The sequence below is a fragment of the Gouania willdenowi genome, chromosome 1, assembly GCF_900634775.1.
Source record: "Gouania willdenowi chromosome 1, fGouWil2.1, whole genome shotgun sequence".
Classification (NCBI taxonomy): Eukaryota; Metazoa; Chordata; class Actinopteri; order Blenniiformes; family Gobiesocidae; genus Gouania; species Gouania willdenowi.
The window spans coordinates 42,709,870-42,726,042 of NC_041044.1; the positions used below are offsets into that span (position 1 = coordinate 42,709,870).

General features: G+C 37.3%; 1 protein-coding gene across 2 annotated transcripts; it reads right to left on the reverse strand.

The window, feature by feature from the left end:
* Nucleotides 1–1,592: 1,592 nt before the first annotated feature.
* Nucleotides 1,593–6,552, reverse strand: LOC114466393 (nocturnin-like). 2 transcript variants are annotated; one of them, XM_028451848.1, is made up of 5 exons: nucleotides 6,319–6,552; nucleotides 4,240–4,388; nucleotides 4,013–4,157; nucleotides 3,598–3,929; nucleotides 1,593–2,489 (listed from the first exon to the last, which is right to left on the reverse strand). In XM_028451848.1, the coding sequence occupies exons 1-5, from the start codon at nucleotides 6,329–6,331 to the stop codon at nucleotides 1,998–2,000; spliced, it is 1,131 nt and encodes a 376-aa protein (XP_028307649.1). In that variant the 5' UTR covers nucleotides 6,332–6,552; the 3' UTR covers nucleotides 1,593–1,997. The 2 variants fall into 2 exon arrangements, with proteins under 2 accessions (XP_028307649.1, XP_028307650.1); XM_028451849.1 differs by having other exon boundaries at nucleotides 4,240–4,385; nucleotides 6,319–6,549.
* Between the last annotated feature and the right edge of the window lie 9,621 nt (nucleotides 6,553–16,173).

Sequence of the window (16,173 nt, forward strand, 5' to 3'; positions counted from 1 at the left end):
TCCTGACATGTTTTGACTTGTCAACTGCCAGTCTTCTTCAGCGACGTCTGCTGATCGCTTTGATGTCTCTTTGATTTTTGTGTAAATATCCACAAAGTTTATTTTGAACTAACATATTATTCAAAAAGAAGACAAAATGAACTTGGTGGACCAGAGCAGAACGGTAACTCAACCTTCCCCTTTTATTTTCATAATAAAGACCAAAAGTCTACAAAAAAGCCTGAAAGTACATTTTATCTTCTTTTTGATTAATATGTTAAGGTTTCATTTAGCCGGACAACTTGTTTTCAGGAAGTTTACTTTGGCATGTTTCGACTGTCAACTGTCAGTCTTTCTCAGAGGCATTTGCTGATTGCTTTGATGTTTCCGAGTTTTGTCCATGACTTCTGCATAATAATTCCAGCAAGTTCATTTTGTCTTTTTTTTAATAATATGTTATGGTTTCATTGATTCAGACAACTTTTTTCAGGAAATTTGCTTTGATCTCCTGACATATTTTGCTGATCCATTTGATGTGTCCAACACTTGCTGGAATTGTAACGCAGAAGTCGTGGACAAAAACTGTGTCCAAGTGTTGGACACATCAAAGCGATCAGAAGACGCCTCTGAGGAAGTCGAAACATGTCAGGAGATCAAAGTAAACTTCCTGAACATTGAATAAATGAAACCTTAAGATATTATTCAAAAAGAAGACAGACATAACTTGCTGGAGTTATGTGGAAGTCAGGTACACATCAAGGTGATAAGCAGACTCCTCTAAGGAAGACTGGCAGTTCACAGTCGAAATGTTCTGTTGCTGCAGAGTATTATGAACTTCTAACACAAGGTGGCGATGTCGTGTTTTTAAAGTGTACGTTTGAATTGTTTAATCAGACACCAAATGAAAAATGTGTTTAGAAATAAAATACATGTTGGTTTTACAAAATAATACATAATTAGGTCTAATCAAGTCAATTCAAGGCGTTCTTTGCATAAAAGCAATTTTTCAAAATAAAAATTCTGAACCATAATTTTTTGTTTTTCTTTCTGTTCTATACTGATAAAAGCAGAAAAAGCTAGTTATGTAATCACTTTGGGTGGTAAATTGTGACGTCCTTTTTTTAATAACAATGTTAATTGAAAAAAATAAAATACTTTTCATTAGTAAAATTGTCTATTTGTGAGTAATTGGAGACCACTTGTCTAAAGTGCAATGAGCTTTTATTTTGGTACTTTCAGGGAGTGAATTTGCATATTGGCAAAATATTTAGTTTCACCTGTGATATTTAGATAACTTAAATCTTGTTCCTCAGCATTTCAGTTTAGACGCTACGTGGAGTCAGTTCATGAACAGATGTAAAAAAGTTTGTAAATGTCCAATTATTATTTCCAGATGTTGAGAATACGTGATTCAGTTATAGTTATTTGAATAACTGTGAATAAAACAGAGGCGATACATCACGATGAGATTCTTCTTTATTTGAGTTTTTTTACGGCATCAAAGAAAGAGAAAAAGATCAGGAAATCAATGTAAAAAAAACAACAGATTGACACAAATATACAATATTTACAGTTTTACATGATGAACTCCAAAAGCCATCATCAGTCGATCCCAGAAAGCATGATCATCACTGACAGACTCACACTCTGATGTTTTTATTCACATTTTGATGAAATGTTTGTTTATTTCAGTCACTTAAGATCCTTTGATCCTTCATGTTAGATAAGAACAGGTGAAATAAGAAACATCAGGTGATCTGATTTTCTAACGGGACCTTAAAAGTCTCTTATTGTTCCCAGTCGCGTTAAAACCGTCCCATCATGTCCTTCTCGTCACTTCTTGTCCGTCTGCCGCTCACACGGTGCTTGTTCTCAGCTTAATGTAAGCATCTCCAGCCTGGGTACATTACCATGGCAACAGGGTGCTGTTTATACCCTATCTGAGCCTGATAGAGCCTCTCTGGACCAGGACGTGTGGGTCCTGGGTTCCTCCTGCCTGGACGTTAGCCCCCCACCCCTCACTCCTCCTCCCTGAAGCTGAAGTCACAGACCAGGGAGAGGTGGTCCGACGGGTAGCTAAAGGATGGGAGCCGGTCTGGACCGATCTCCTCCTCACTGGGGACGTCCAGCACGGCATCCACCCTCAGCGCGTCCCGGCTGTACCAGATGTAGTCCAGCGTGGCACAGCATTCCCCCGTGGACCGGATCTTCCAGGTGGTGTAGTCGGGCTCAGAGGAACCGTCCTGGCTCAGTTCCTTACAGGCCGATTCCAGACCCAGGGGCGAGGCCAAGAAATCGCGGTAGACCTCCTCGGTCGGGACGGCGTTGAAGTCTCCGCAGACGATGAGGGAAGCGTCCTGGTTCTGGACCAGGTTCTCGAGGTGCACCAGGAGGTCCAGGCCTTGAGCGCTGCGCAGCCATTCCCAGCCGGAGCGAGCCTTAAGGTGCGTCGCTGCCACGCACACGCGCCGCCCCGTGCGCTTGCATCGCAGTGTGGTCGCCACCGCAACCTACGGAAAATAACAAACATGTTAACTAAGGGTGTAAGAAAAAATGCATTGTGCGACATATTGCAATATTTCACCGTGCGATTATCGTATCATTCGAAAAATAGTCAAAATCGTTTAAAAAAAAAAAATCTAATTGCGCTAACATAGGTGTAGCACGTAAACTGTCGGTCACTAGCGTATCCTGGTAGAGACACTCAAACTATCAATCCTCAGCTTGGGGTCAATAACATTTTTCAATTACAATCATGTCTTCAATTATCCATGTTCAATAACAACTTCATTACGTTTACGGTGACCGGCATTTTTTCCCAATTACTGTGACAATTACAATTATTATTTTCCCCCTTATTAAAGTCGGTTGCAATTACATTCTTATTTACTATAGTTCAATTAAAATGAATTACAATAACTGAGCCTTTAACAAATAGCCCCATAGCTTAGCTTAGCTTAGCTTTCTTTATCAAATAAAAACAATGATAACTGGTCGGTTTTGACCCATGTCTTAAATCAGCTGTAAAATACACTTAAAAATATTATCTATCATGCAATTTGTTTCTCATCTCTTGGTTACCTTGTTATGTTTCATTATCCATGAAAATATAGGTTTTAATATTTTTGGTGTGGGCGTCTGAGCCTTTTTGTGTCAGTATATCCCACGATTTCAATAGTTATTATAAATGATAAAATGGTGCGATGATATGAAACATATTAATAATTATTAACTACATATGTGTAGACCATAGAACTGTAACATGGATCCCCAGGTTTGTGCTCAACTATATCGAAATTGTAGTTTTTATAAAATTTCCAAGTCATTTACAATTACAAAGTCAATTATCTGAATTCAATTACAATTCAATCATGATTACAACAGGAATAGATTCATTTGCAATTTATAACAACATAATTGTAATTATTAATCAATTACATGAGTAAAATTATAATTGACCCTAGCCTTAATTGCTGCTGTCAATAGTGAACATTTTATATGAAGGTTAACTTTTTGAAAATCAGGCCCAAAGTCATTGATTTTTGACAGGAACTAGAACTGCACTAACAACTCCAATTAAAACCTAAAATGTGGGCGTTTCCATCTGAATCCACCCACCTGATTGGTTGGGATCTTTAGGGCGGTGAGTCCGATGTTGACGCTGTCAATGAATTCAAAGCGCGATCGGTCGTAGAAGAGCGCGCAGCCGTCGGGGCCGTTGTTTCCCTCCACATCCAGACACAGGGACCAGGGTTTGGGACAGAAGTGACCACTGTAGCCCAGGGCGGCCAGGGCTGGCTGCAGCGTGTCGTAGTAGTGGTCCACTTCCTGTAGACACAGGATGTGAGGTCTGTACGCCAGGACCTCCTCCAGGATCAGGAGCTTCCTGTGGGACCAGCTCAGAGCCTCCAGGGGACATCGGACAAAGGAGTCCAAGCCTTCACCCAGAGCTGGAGAACAGGGCCCAGAGTTAGTGCTAATCAGAGGACACAAAGCGGATCCTAGAGGCGTCTGTTCTGCTCCGTGTTCTTACCTTGAGCCAGGATGTTCCACTGCATCACTCTGATGGCTCCGCCTCCTTGGTTCAGGTGAACAAACGTCCGTTGGAACCGAGGGGCTCCGTCCCTCAGAGCGTCCTCACAGCATTGCAGAAGCTCCATCGGATCGCATAAACATTCCTGTGGGGGTCACATGACATGTTAAAACAGGTGGGAGGGGCTTATTAACCAGGTCGCTCCGCTGACGTCGAGCACTACAAACCTGTTTCGTAGAATCCTGCTTTGGATCCACATTGCTGAAAACCTGATCCAGGTCTGTGTGTGTGGACGAGGGGAGGGTTAGGGGGGCGGAGCTACCGAAGGTGAGAGCGCTGTACAGACGCAGGGCCCCGCCTTCCATCGGACAAACTGCTGAGAGAGAAGAGAATGCGTTAGTTCGAAGACATCAGAGTTGCACACAAGTTAGAACACAATCACACAAAGGCTTTGTTTGAAATCACATACTAACGTAGTATAAACTCAATGAGTATATACTGTCTAGTATATACTATTAGTATGATTAGGATGATGAGAGTATACTTCAAGTTTCCCAAGATGCATTTGGAACCTACGACTAATATCTCCACCTTTGAAAGTCCTGAAAACATTTGACAGGCTGGTGTGGCCACAATATACATTTACATCACAGGTAAAGTCTGCTTCATATTCCGTCCAAATGCCCTAGTTTTGTTTTTATTTAGTTTTTGTTTTCTTCTTGTACTTTAAGTTTTTAATAATGTGACGATGCTAAAATTAATAAGAATTATTCTTTCTTTGGACACGACTAATCCTCTAATTAACAAAGCAGTTTAAAACACTGAAACTGTAAAAACCTGGATCTCTGGATTGTGATCTTATTAATTATTAATTAACATTGTGGCATCTGTTTTCAACTGGTGGGTGGGGACCCAAAAGTGGGTCACGGACTTTTGGATGTGTAAAAATGTTTGAGAATCATTCTGTTATTTGATCTTTTTATCCATCTCTGTAGCAGCTCAGACCTTCCACCCTCATAAAACACACACACTATCTCCAGGAGAACATGCAACCTCTGCAGGGATCACCACCCACTCACTCATCAGCCCTTTTTTTACCAACACAATCACAGCAGGAAGAGGCTTTGCTCCTGTTGGAACCATTCTAAGCTGCTATACGCACACACACACATGCACACCATCTGTTGCTGCAGCCTGCTGTGTGTTTGCACTAAAGCAGGTCAAACTAAAAATCAGGACAATAAACCAAAATAATGAATATTGATAATAAATAACAGATTTTTTGGGGATCTGAACCTATTGATGTGGTTTTGAACTATAGACAGCACACCTCACTGCTGTCAGTTATGGGGCGCCCATTGAAAAAGTTGTGCACGCTAAAATAAACAGCAACTTTTTGCAATCCATGTTTAAAAAGGGTATGTGAATTATTTTTTTATGTTACTTTTGACCAGATTTACAGCAATGTTTGGAAAATTCTTTCTTGTAAAAATATAATGCTTATGTTGAATCTAAATCTAAATGTTTAATAGTCAATCTAAATGCTACATCTAAATAATACATTGAAATCCAAATGCTAAATGTTAAATCTAAAGCATTGTGCTTTTATTTTGGTACTTGCAGTGAATTTGCATATTAGCTAAATATTTAGTTTCACCCGACATTTAGATTTAACAATAACACTTAGATTTATATTTAACATTAGCATTTATATTTAACATTAAGATTTATATTTAACATTAGCATTTATATTTACATTAAGATTTAGATTTAATATTTAACATTTAGATTTAAATTTAGCATTTATATTTAGATTTAACATTAAGATTTAGATTTCATATTTAACATTTAGATTTAACGTTAGCATTTATATTTAGATTTAACATTAAGATTTAGATTTCATATTTAACATTGACATATTTTTAAGAGAAAAAAATGTCACAGATTTCACAAATATTGCTGTACATCTGGTCAAAAATAAAGTTAAAAAAAAAATTCACATCCGTTTTTAAACGTGGTTTGTTGCAAAATGTTGCAAAGTTGCTGGGTTATTTTTTATTTATTTATTTTTTCTTAAGTATGCGCAACTTTACAGTCGACGATTCAGATTCAAAACGTATGTTGCTGCTTTTCCACTTATCACTTGAGAATGTAAAGCTAACGATCCAATGCAACATAAAGACCGTTAACACAGTAGGAGAGAGCAAATAACAGAGAATATAACAACAACATGTATGTTACAGTAGTGAGAAAGTTAGAATACAAACATAGACTGAAATAGTCAAAAAAAAGAATGAATCTCTTACCCAAAGACTCCATGTCTGTGACTTTCTGGTTTCTTCAGCGAAAGGTTGCAGTTGAATGAGTGAATGTTCTCAGTGTGTAGAGTGTGTGTGTGTGTGTGTGTGTGTGTGTAGAGGTCTGAAACCAGACTCTGACTATAAAGGCTCAGGCAGAGAGAGAGGTGTATTAGAGCGACACACGTCATCAGGTTACGAGCAGGACGGAAAACAACAAGTTGTACCAACCAAACTTCTGCTTTCTGAATGTGATTAGAATCTGATCAACACAATCTGACCTGAGGGTCACGTGATCAACATTTAATGAGCAATCTGAGCATTAACACAATAAACAAAGAGTTTGTGTGTTTTTATTGTCATTGTGGGGGGGTCGTTTTATGTATTTATATTGACGTTTTATGCTTCATTCTGTGTGTATTTGTGGTCATGTTTTTTAGAGTAAATTTCTGTATTTTTATTTTGTGTATTATGGTTCATTCTGTGTGTATTTGTGGTCATTTTATGTGTTTTTTGGAGTAGATTTCTGTATTGTTGTCTTTTTGTGCAATTTAGTGTGTAATTTTGTTTCCCGTGTCTGCATTGATGTGTTTGATAACAGATATAAATGTTTTCAAAAATCCTACTTTTTAAAATTGTTGTCATGATAATAAAATAGTTTAAAAAGTTCTGTTTTATCATGGAATTATTGTCTATCCCAGGGGTTCTCACCTTCGGGGTCACAAGACAGAATAATATTTTATGAACAATTTGAGCCGTTTTTACTGCAAACTTGCCAGATTTTAACCTGTTTTCATCAATTTTTCTTGTCATATTTTTGCTCCTTTTAATGCATTTTTGCTACATTATTCCTATTTCTGACACTTTTTCACTTTCAAAACATTTTCACCACTTATAAAGACCTTTTCACCACTTTTCCACCTAATGTTGCATATGTTGACCCATTATCATCACTTTCAACTTCTTTTCTCAATATATATTTATATTTTGGTAATTTAACCATATTCACCATTTGTCATTCCCATTATTTGCCAGTTTATACTAATTGTTCCTACTTTTTTCTGCCTCTTTTAAGCCAATATTTACACTTTGAACCATTTTTACCTCTTTTTCTTTTCTCTATTTTGCTTCTTTTGGCCAATTTGTGTTGTTTTTTAAAAAAAATCCTATTTCACCACCTTTTCCACAGTTTTTCCGCAGATCAGGGAATGTTTTTGCTTTGGAGTTGTAAATCTATAGAGACTCCATTTTCCGTTTTAAAATTTCCTCACTTCAGATTTTCCCATTCCGACATCAGTTTTACTTGTTTCTGTTTCATCATCTTTCCATGTTTAGATGACATAATTTGCTGTTAAATATCCTCAAATCAAACATGATAAATAGGGTTATTAAGTCAACTACTCTTATTAGTTTTATATATTTATATGCTTCAGATAACTTATGGAAGCTGGGGGGGTTACACTAAAATCAAGCCAGATTACATTGTGGGAATCACACTCAAATTTTGCCAAAATGGCATGTACGTTTTAAATGAGAGTATGAATGAACTTTGATATATTTGTTCATTTGATAGACTTGCTAGACATTGGGAAAATAACGTGTAAATGTGTGGGATTGTCCTAAATCATGAATGTAAGGTTTTTCTTTGACTAATTTTCATAAAATAAGATTATCACAAATCCAAATGGTCTGCGGCCCAGTGGTTGGGGACCACTGATCTACACTGATTTATATTTCTTTGTTTTAATCACTCATTTTGCTATTGTTGTTTTAACTTAAGTGTCTTTGAGTTTCTTGAAAAGTGCTTTTAAATAAAATGTATCACTATTATTATTATTATTCCTTTGTTTTTTTATTTTTTGGTTCCATCTAAATGTCTACTTTTCAATCTCAACCTACGAGTTTAAGAACTTCTGAGAACTTTCAATCAGTTGACAGATGACGTACAAATTGTGTTTTTGTCGATGTCATGTTTAGCTTTTATAACTAATCGCTTACAAAGCTTTAAACTTTCCGAATTGGCACTTCAGGAGCTGACCTTCAGAATAAAGTGTATTTATAGCCATTAGAAAATATTAAGTTAATTATTAGGTGTACTAAGTTGAATGTTGTGCTGTTTTTGATTACGTTTGGCAATGATCTGTGCAGATGTTCCAGTTGTGGATCAATCTCTTTATTTAACCCCCCATTGATTGACCGTTCCATTCATCGTTTGCTCTGTAGATAAGACAGAAGGTGAAATAACTTTTTGGATCCGTTGATGATGAACCCCGCACCACTGGAGCAGGAGTTGAGTCCACAAAGGTGGGCTATTAGTGGCCCCTGATTGGGTTGATGTGGGCTCAGCATTGTTTTTGTCTCGCTCTGTAGGTGGACACAATGTACAGAGAGAATACAACTCTGTGCTGGCCTGGGAACACCATGGGAATTAGCCTGCGAGAAAAACCATCTGGGCTTCTCTGCTGAGGATTTTGTCCCCACGTCAGAACAAATCTAACAATTTAAAGAATAATATTCTAACAAATAATCCCAATAGGAATAAACATGTTTCTTCTATTCTTCAAGACTCATGTGGAGAAATGTTGGCCTATTGTTATCATCCATCCATCCATCAATCTATCCATCTACCCATCCATCCATTCATCCGTCCATCCATCTGTCCATCATTTATTTATTTATTTATTTATTTATTCAGTTTATTTCCAACATGGTTACATTCACTTTTTTTTTTTTTTTTTAACATTTTTTTTTTCTTTTTTGTACATGCCGAAAAAGGAGACGAGAGAAGCAGTTTGCTGATCCGGGTCCCGTCCCCTGTTTTACCATCGCAAATTTACATGGGTTTACATGTCTCTCTGGTCAAACATTCTTGAGTTGTTCTAAACCGTCCTTTTTTGTGTATTCTCATCTGTAGTCAGTGTTGTCCTCTCTATCTTTGTTCGTGTTGGCCTTGTTCCCTGCCAGACGTTGTTAGCATTCCTCCAGTTCAAGAACAGTTCCTCTTTCGAAGGTGTTTGGAAGGTTTTTCCCTTTTCATCCATAATGTCACCACTCGGGAATGTCTCTTGTTTTGTCTCTACATCAAGGTTAATCCAGCTGTTGTCAGCTCTATTGGCAGTGTTGTATTTTCCACTGTTAGATTTAACTTGTATAAACACATTATTATATCTTAGTTCATAAGCAAGTTAGTGATTTCATTGTACAATCATCCATCCATCTGTCCATCCATCCATCCATCTGTCCATCCATTCATCCATCCATCTGTCCATCCATCCATCCATCCATCCACCCATCCATCTGTACATCCATTCATTCATCCATCCATCTGTCCATCCATCCATTTGTACATCCATCCATCCATCTGTCCATCCATCCATCCATCCATCCATCCATCCATCCATCTATCCATCTATCCATCTACCCATCCATCCATTCATCTACCATCTGTCCATCCATCCATTCATCCATCCATCTGTCCATTCATCCATCCATCCATCCATCCACCCATCCATCTGTACATCCATTCATTCATCCATCCATCTGTCCATCCATCCATTTGTACATCCATCCATCCATCCATCTGTCCATCCATCCATCCATCCATCTATCCATCTATCCATCTATCCATCCATCCATCCATTTGTACATCCATCCATCCATCTGTCCATCCATCCATCTGTCCATCCAACCATCTGTCCATCCAACCATCTGTACATCCATTCATCCATCCATCCATCCATCTGTCCATCCATCCATCTGTCCATCCAACCATCTGTCCATCCAACCATCTATCCATCCACCCATCCATCTGTTCATCCATCCATCTGTACATCCATTCATCCATCTGTTCATCCATACATCTGTACATCCATCCATCTGGGTCACGGGCGCAGCATTCCCAGCTGAGACACCCAGACCTCTCTCTCCCTGGAAATTTCCTCCAGCTTATCTGTGAGAACCCCAACATGTTCAACAGCCGAGCGGGAACATTGAGGGGCTCATAATGACACAATAAGAGAAAATAAATACATACAAAAATGTACAATACAAATACAAGGCAAGGCAAATGTATTAGTGTAGTGCATTTCATACACAAGGCAATTCAATGTGACTTACATGATTAAAAAGTGCAATAGAAAATATTATATATACAACAGTTTAAAAATCAATAAAAACATTTAAAATCAGCCATAAAAACAGCCGGAGAGAAAATGTGCATTAGAGTCATAATCACATTGATCAGATCCTTAGCTAATGCTAAGGCTAACAGAAACATGCACAGGGCCGTCCACATCTTTATAATCCAGGGGACAAATACATAATATGATCTCAAGTAGGAAAAACTATTCCAACATTTTTTCGTATGGGGCGCTGGTTGTTAAGTTGTGCACGCTAAAATAAACAGCAACTTTTAGCAACATTTAGCAACAAACCACGTTATAAAAAATAGGTATCGGTTCCTGCAGCATCACTTCCTGTTCTCTTTTTTATTTGGCACTACAGCGGATACTTTAGAGAGAGAGAAAGGAAAATTAACAAATGAAAGCATTAAAAAATGGGGTTAATAATGTTTATTTTTCATAAAAAATGATGATATTTTATAATAATGATGATAGAAATGATCTTGATTAGAACATGACCTGAAATTACAGGCGGGAGATATCCAGAAACTATCAAAACTATAGAAACAGTTCCATTAAGGAGGCACTAAATACTGTTTCATTCCACTTTTACAAAATGAGATTCTTTAAAATGTGTTTTATCACTTATTCATCTATTGTTATGATATAGTTGTTTTTTTCATAGAATTCTGAGCAAAATGCTGTAGTTGGACAAAAGGGGAACTGGGATTTAGGAATAAGACAAAGTTTAAGAGCAGTTTAGGGAAGGATAATTATGTAAATGTTGATTATTGGCTGTTAAATAATTGTTATAAAATGGTGGAGGGTTTTATTTGAAAACCACGTACGAGTTTGGCAATTTAAAGTTTATTGACTTGATAAATGTTAAGTTCGCCAAGTTTTACACAACAGGGGTAATGAATGACTTCTTGGAGCTGAGCAATTGGCTTCAGTTTAGTCAGGTGACTATACTGCTCCAGGCAATATTAGAATAACGGATTCATGGATAAATCATTGCATAATAAAGATTTAGCAAGATTTTTACATTTAGGAAATACCAAATTTTCCCAATTATTCCAATATTTTTGGCAATCTTTGATTTAACAATTGAGGCTTCCAGGATAAGTTTTGATCAATAATTAAACCAAGAACAAATTCACCTGACATTAGAAATTGAGACATTGTGAGTTTTGTCATCAGGTTGATTTTTCAGACTTTGACTGAATAAGATAAAGTTTTGTTTTTTTAATGTTCAGAGAGTTTGTTGATTTTGAAACATTTATATTTTGATTTGAGCAAAAATATGGTAAGAAAATGGGTTAAAAGTGACAACACGGGGTCAATATATGTGACATTAGGTGTAAAAGTGCTAAAAAAAAAAAAGGGTTTATAAGTGCTGAAAATGTCTTGAAAGTGGAAAAAATGTGCAGAAAAGGCATTTAAATTTGATGGAGAAGTGGCAGAAAATTGAGTAATGTAGTAAAAATGCATTAAAAGGAGCAAAATTATGGCAAGAAAAAGTGATGAAAATAGGTTCAAATATGGCAAGTTGGGTGTAGTTGAAGAAAAAATGTAAAAAATTAACAAAAATGAGCTCAAATTGTTCAAAAAATATTGTTAGTTTCTTGCAACTTCCTCCCAGTGTTTCGCAAACCCAAATGGGGTCCTGACCCCAAGGTTGAAACCCCTGCCTTAAAGGAGCATTTGGTTCATATTTGTACATTAATCAAGGACAAAATCTGTTCGCTTCTTGTTTTCCTCTCTTTGGCCTCGTGTGTGTGTGTGTGTGTGTGTGCGTGCGTGTGTGTATGCGTGTATGCGTGCGTGCGTGCGTGTCAGGATTGGGGTCAATTGTACTTGAAAAAATGTGCTGCTGTTGTAATTGTAATTGAGTTTAGATAATTTACTTTGTAATTGTAATTGGCATGAAAATTCTATGGCTTACACATATCATAGCACTCACTGCTCTAGGTCAGCCTTGTCCCTGTCTACAAAATACATGAGTGACCAACAAGGTCTCTTCAAAAGTCAAGAAGGACTGGTTAGAAGTTACCACTTACACAAGCCTCACAATGGGCCCCCAATGGGCCCCCAATGGGCTCCCTATGGTTTCACACATGCACGGCCTGGGATGCCATTGTGAGTGCACCCTTAAAATCTCTGACCTATTGTATTTCTTTATTTTCTCAATTGTTCAACTGGTGTCCTTATCTGCTCCGCCTCCTAAAGGTGGGTTAATCCCATCATGTTAATCAGGATTGATTGTTGCATTCTATAGGTGTGCATTCCTCAAATGCCATGGAGAATAATACCTTGTGAATCTTCACACCCATACAGATGGTAGGTATTACAGTTGTTCAGCATGAATCATGGTCTGCTGTACCTCGTAAAGGGCAGTTTTTTTTATTTATTTATTATTTTTTTTAATCATGGATTGGCTGTTATGAGCTATGTTATGAAGATCATTTTACGATTTAAAAAACAATTAAATCTAGGGGAATAGCCTTGATTTAAGCTTAACAAGGTAACCAAGAGATGAGAAACAAATTAAATGACAGATTTTTGTTTTAGTGTATTTTTGAACCATTTTGCAGTTTTTTTCCAATTCCGCATTCACAAATTTCATGAGACTGGATTTTTATGCAAATAAAACAAACTGGTATTGTGTGCAAATATTATGTTTGATAACTAATCGTTGATATATATTAGGAACAACTATGGCCCCAAGACAGATCCCTGGGGTACACCACGTTTAGCCACATTGTAATAGAAGTGTAAGATGCTTCTGATATGTCAAAATTCCTTGTTTTTTGGACCAAGTTTTAGAAGTATTTTGTGGTATTATTTATCAAAATGACTGTCATCATGTGATTAAAGCATGAGAAAACTGTGAGCCCTGTAAATATCGTGGAACTTCATGTAATTTGTGTATTTGGAAGGACAAAGAAATCTACAACTGGATGATTCATGTTTTCTCTGTCATTTCTCCTGAAGGGGCCACATGGGATGCTTTAAAGGACCGGATTTGACACCCTGGGCCTTGTGTTTGACACTAACATGTCCTTTTTTTTCTGTTTCCATTTCAAAACAATGGTTCTGCATGTAAGATATTTCTTTTATTTCTGTATTTTTCAACATCTCGCTCTGGTAGGTCCTGACACTCTATTGCTTTGGTTTGAACACTCACACAACTGGGTTGTTTTCACATGATGTACTGTATACTGTATGAGGACAATTTTTAAGTATGCACGGTATAACACTAGTGATACTCAACCGTCCCATGATGCATTGCGAGCTGAATGTAAAATGGTCCTGGGACCAGCTTCAAGCTAAAAATCAAACATCAGCTTTTCAAAACAAAAGCATCACTTCTTGTCTTCCATTAGTTTTTCAACACTTTTGTAAATCGGGCTCTTGCTTTGAAGTTAACCCGAAGTTTTGACAGTAGCACAACGAAGGGTCTCCAAACGTCATCCTGTCAGCATGAAATGTGTTTCTATGAGTTTTATGGATAAAATGTCCATATGTTGATATTCTACTTGATCACTTTCTCAATTAAAATGTTTTCAGAAGTTTCAAAGTAAAGGTGGAGAATCAACAGAGATATTTATCCTCAGTGTAATTCAGGGTTTTGACATTGTAGGTTCCAAATGCATCTTGGGAAATTTGGAAGTATACTTTAGTGGTAACTCATCATTCTAATCATACTAATAGTATATAGTAGACCAGGGGTGTCAATCTCATTTTAATTCAGGGGCCAAATACAGAGCAGTTTGATCTCAAGTGGGCCACATTTTTTATGCGGGAAAACGAGTAATATTAACATTATTGTGCCCTAGTTTGCACTTCTACGTATGCATCCATCCATCCATCTTCATACCCGCTTATTCCTGTTTATCAGGGTCGCGGGGGTCTGCTGGTGCCAATGTCCGGCTCTCATAGGGCGCTGGGCGGGGGTACACCCTGGACAGGGCGCCAGTCCATCACAGGGCAACACAGACAGACAACCACTCACTCATTCACTCCTATGGGCAATTTAGAGACTCCAATCAACCTGACAGTCATGTTTTTGGATTGTGGGAGGAAGCCGGAGTACCCGGAGGAAACCCACGCAGCATGGGGAGAACATGCAAACTCCACACAGAAAGGACTCAAGTGTCCACCCCAGGGCTTGAACCCAGGACCTTCTTGCTGTGAGGCGGACGTGCCACCTTGCGCCCCTCTACGTATACATAAAACACAAAATACATAAGAAACCGATCATATCCAGTGACAGATTTCAATCCCGATAGGATCTACACTAAAAAATTCCTAATTTTTACTAAATTAAGGAAAATATTATGACATAATTTGAGGAAAACTTAAGGATTTTGTAAGAATTTTGAGTTTTTTCAACTGTTTAAACATTGAAAATGACTGTAATCATGAAAATAATGTTGAGTTTCATTTACACAATGATTCATGTTTTCTCTGTCATTTTCATTTTCTCCTGCGGGCCAAATTGAATGCTCCAATGGGCCGGATTTGGCTCCCGAGCTATGAGTTTGACACGTGTAGTAGACAGTATATACTCATTGAGTTTGTAGTGCATAGTACGGAGTGGGACATTTACAACACAACCATAGACTTCTTCTGCTAGCTCTATATATCTGTGTGTTTCGCTTGTGAATGTAAAGAGAATAAATCACAATGAAAAAGTATTACTTCTTCAATTAAAAGAACCGGGAAGAAAGTAGAGAAAACATACTTTCCATGCTGGTTGATACAGTGACAAAGGACAAAGTGAGATCATAGATAATACATCTGACTTGTTCCCAAAGCAGCTCCACCTCTTTATTTGCTCTGAATGATGAATGCATGTGTCGACTACGCAATAACATAAAGCTTTACTTCTAGTTTCCTGTTTTATTGTGAAATGAGCTAAAACACATGAGCAAAGGGCCACACACTATGTAACACACTCTGTGTTCAAGCTTAGTTCTACACACGTGCATGTTTTGGACACACGTGTTTTGTCTGCGATTGCGTGAATCAAACTGGAAAGTACAAGCATGTGTTTACGATGCTGTGTACCGTGCGTAATGTGTGCCAGTAGGACGGTTTGGCGGCTAAAGTGTGTCGATGTCATGGTCAGTCAATCATTGGTTGGAAGGTAAACACAGTGTTGTTACGCCATAATGTCTCCGTGCTTAATAAGAATTCATCAGTCACTGATCATGACACATTTCCACATGACACTGTTTGGAACTGATAAGTTGTAGCTCCGCCTCTTTTCTCCTATTTTTCACAAAAAAAATTCCTTTCTTATTTGTTTTTTTACTTAGTTTTTTTTTTAAAACCATGCATTTATCGTTATACATAGTGGAAACTTTTCACACAAATATTCATGTTTTTTCATATGTAATAAATGTTTTTTTATAATAAAAAAAAAGAAACAAATCGGTTCATATCATGAAGCGATCACCCGTTGGTGATGAAATGGGATTTTATAAAGAACAGAAATTGATTAAAAGTTGCTAATTAGTGTTGCTAAAAACAAACAGAAAAAATGGTAAATAGATGGTTTAAAGTGTCTATATTGGCTTAAAAGTGGCAAAAATGGGGGGTAAAGTAATTTAAAAAGTTGGAACAATTAGTTTAAACTTACAAATAATGGGCATAAGAAATTGTGAATGTGATTAAATTGTAAAAAAAAAAAAAAAAAAAAAACAATTATTAAATATGGTGAAAAGAGGTTAAAAGT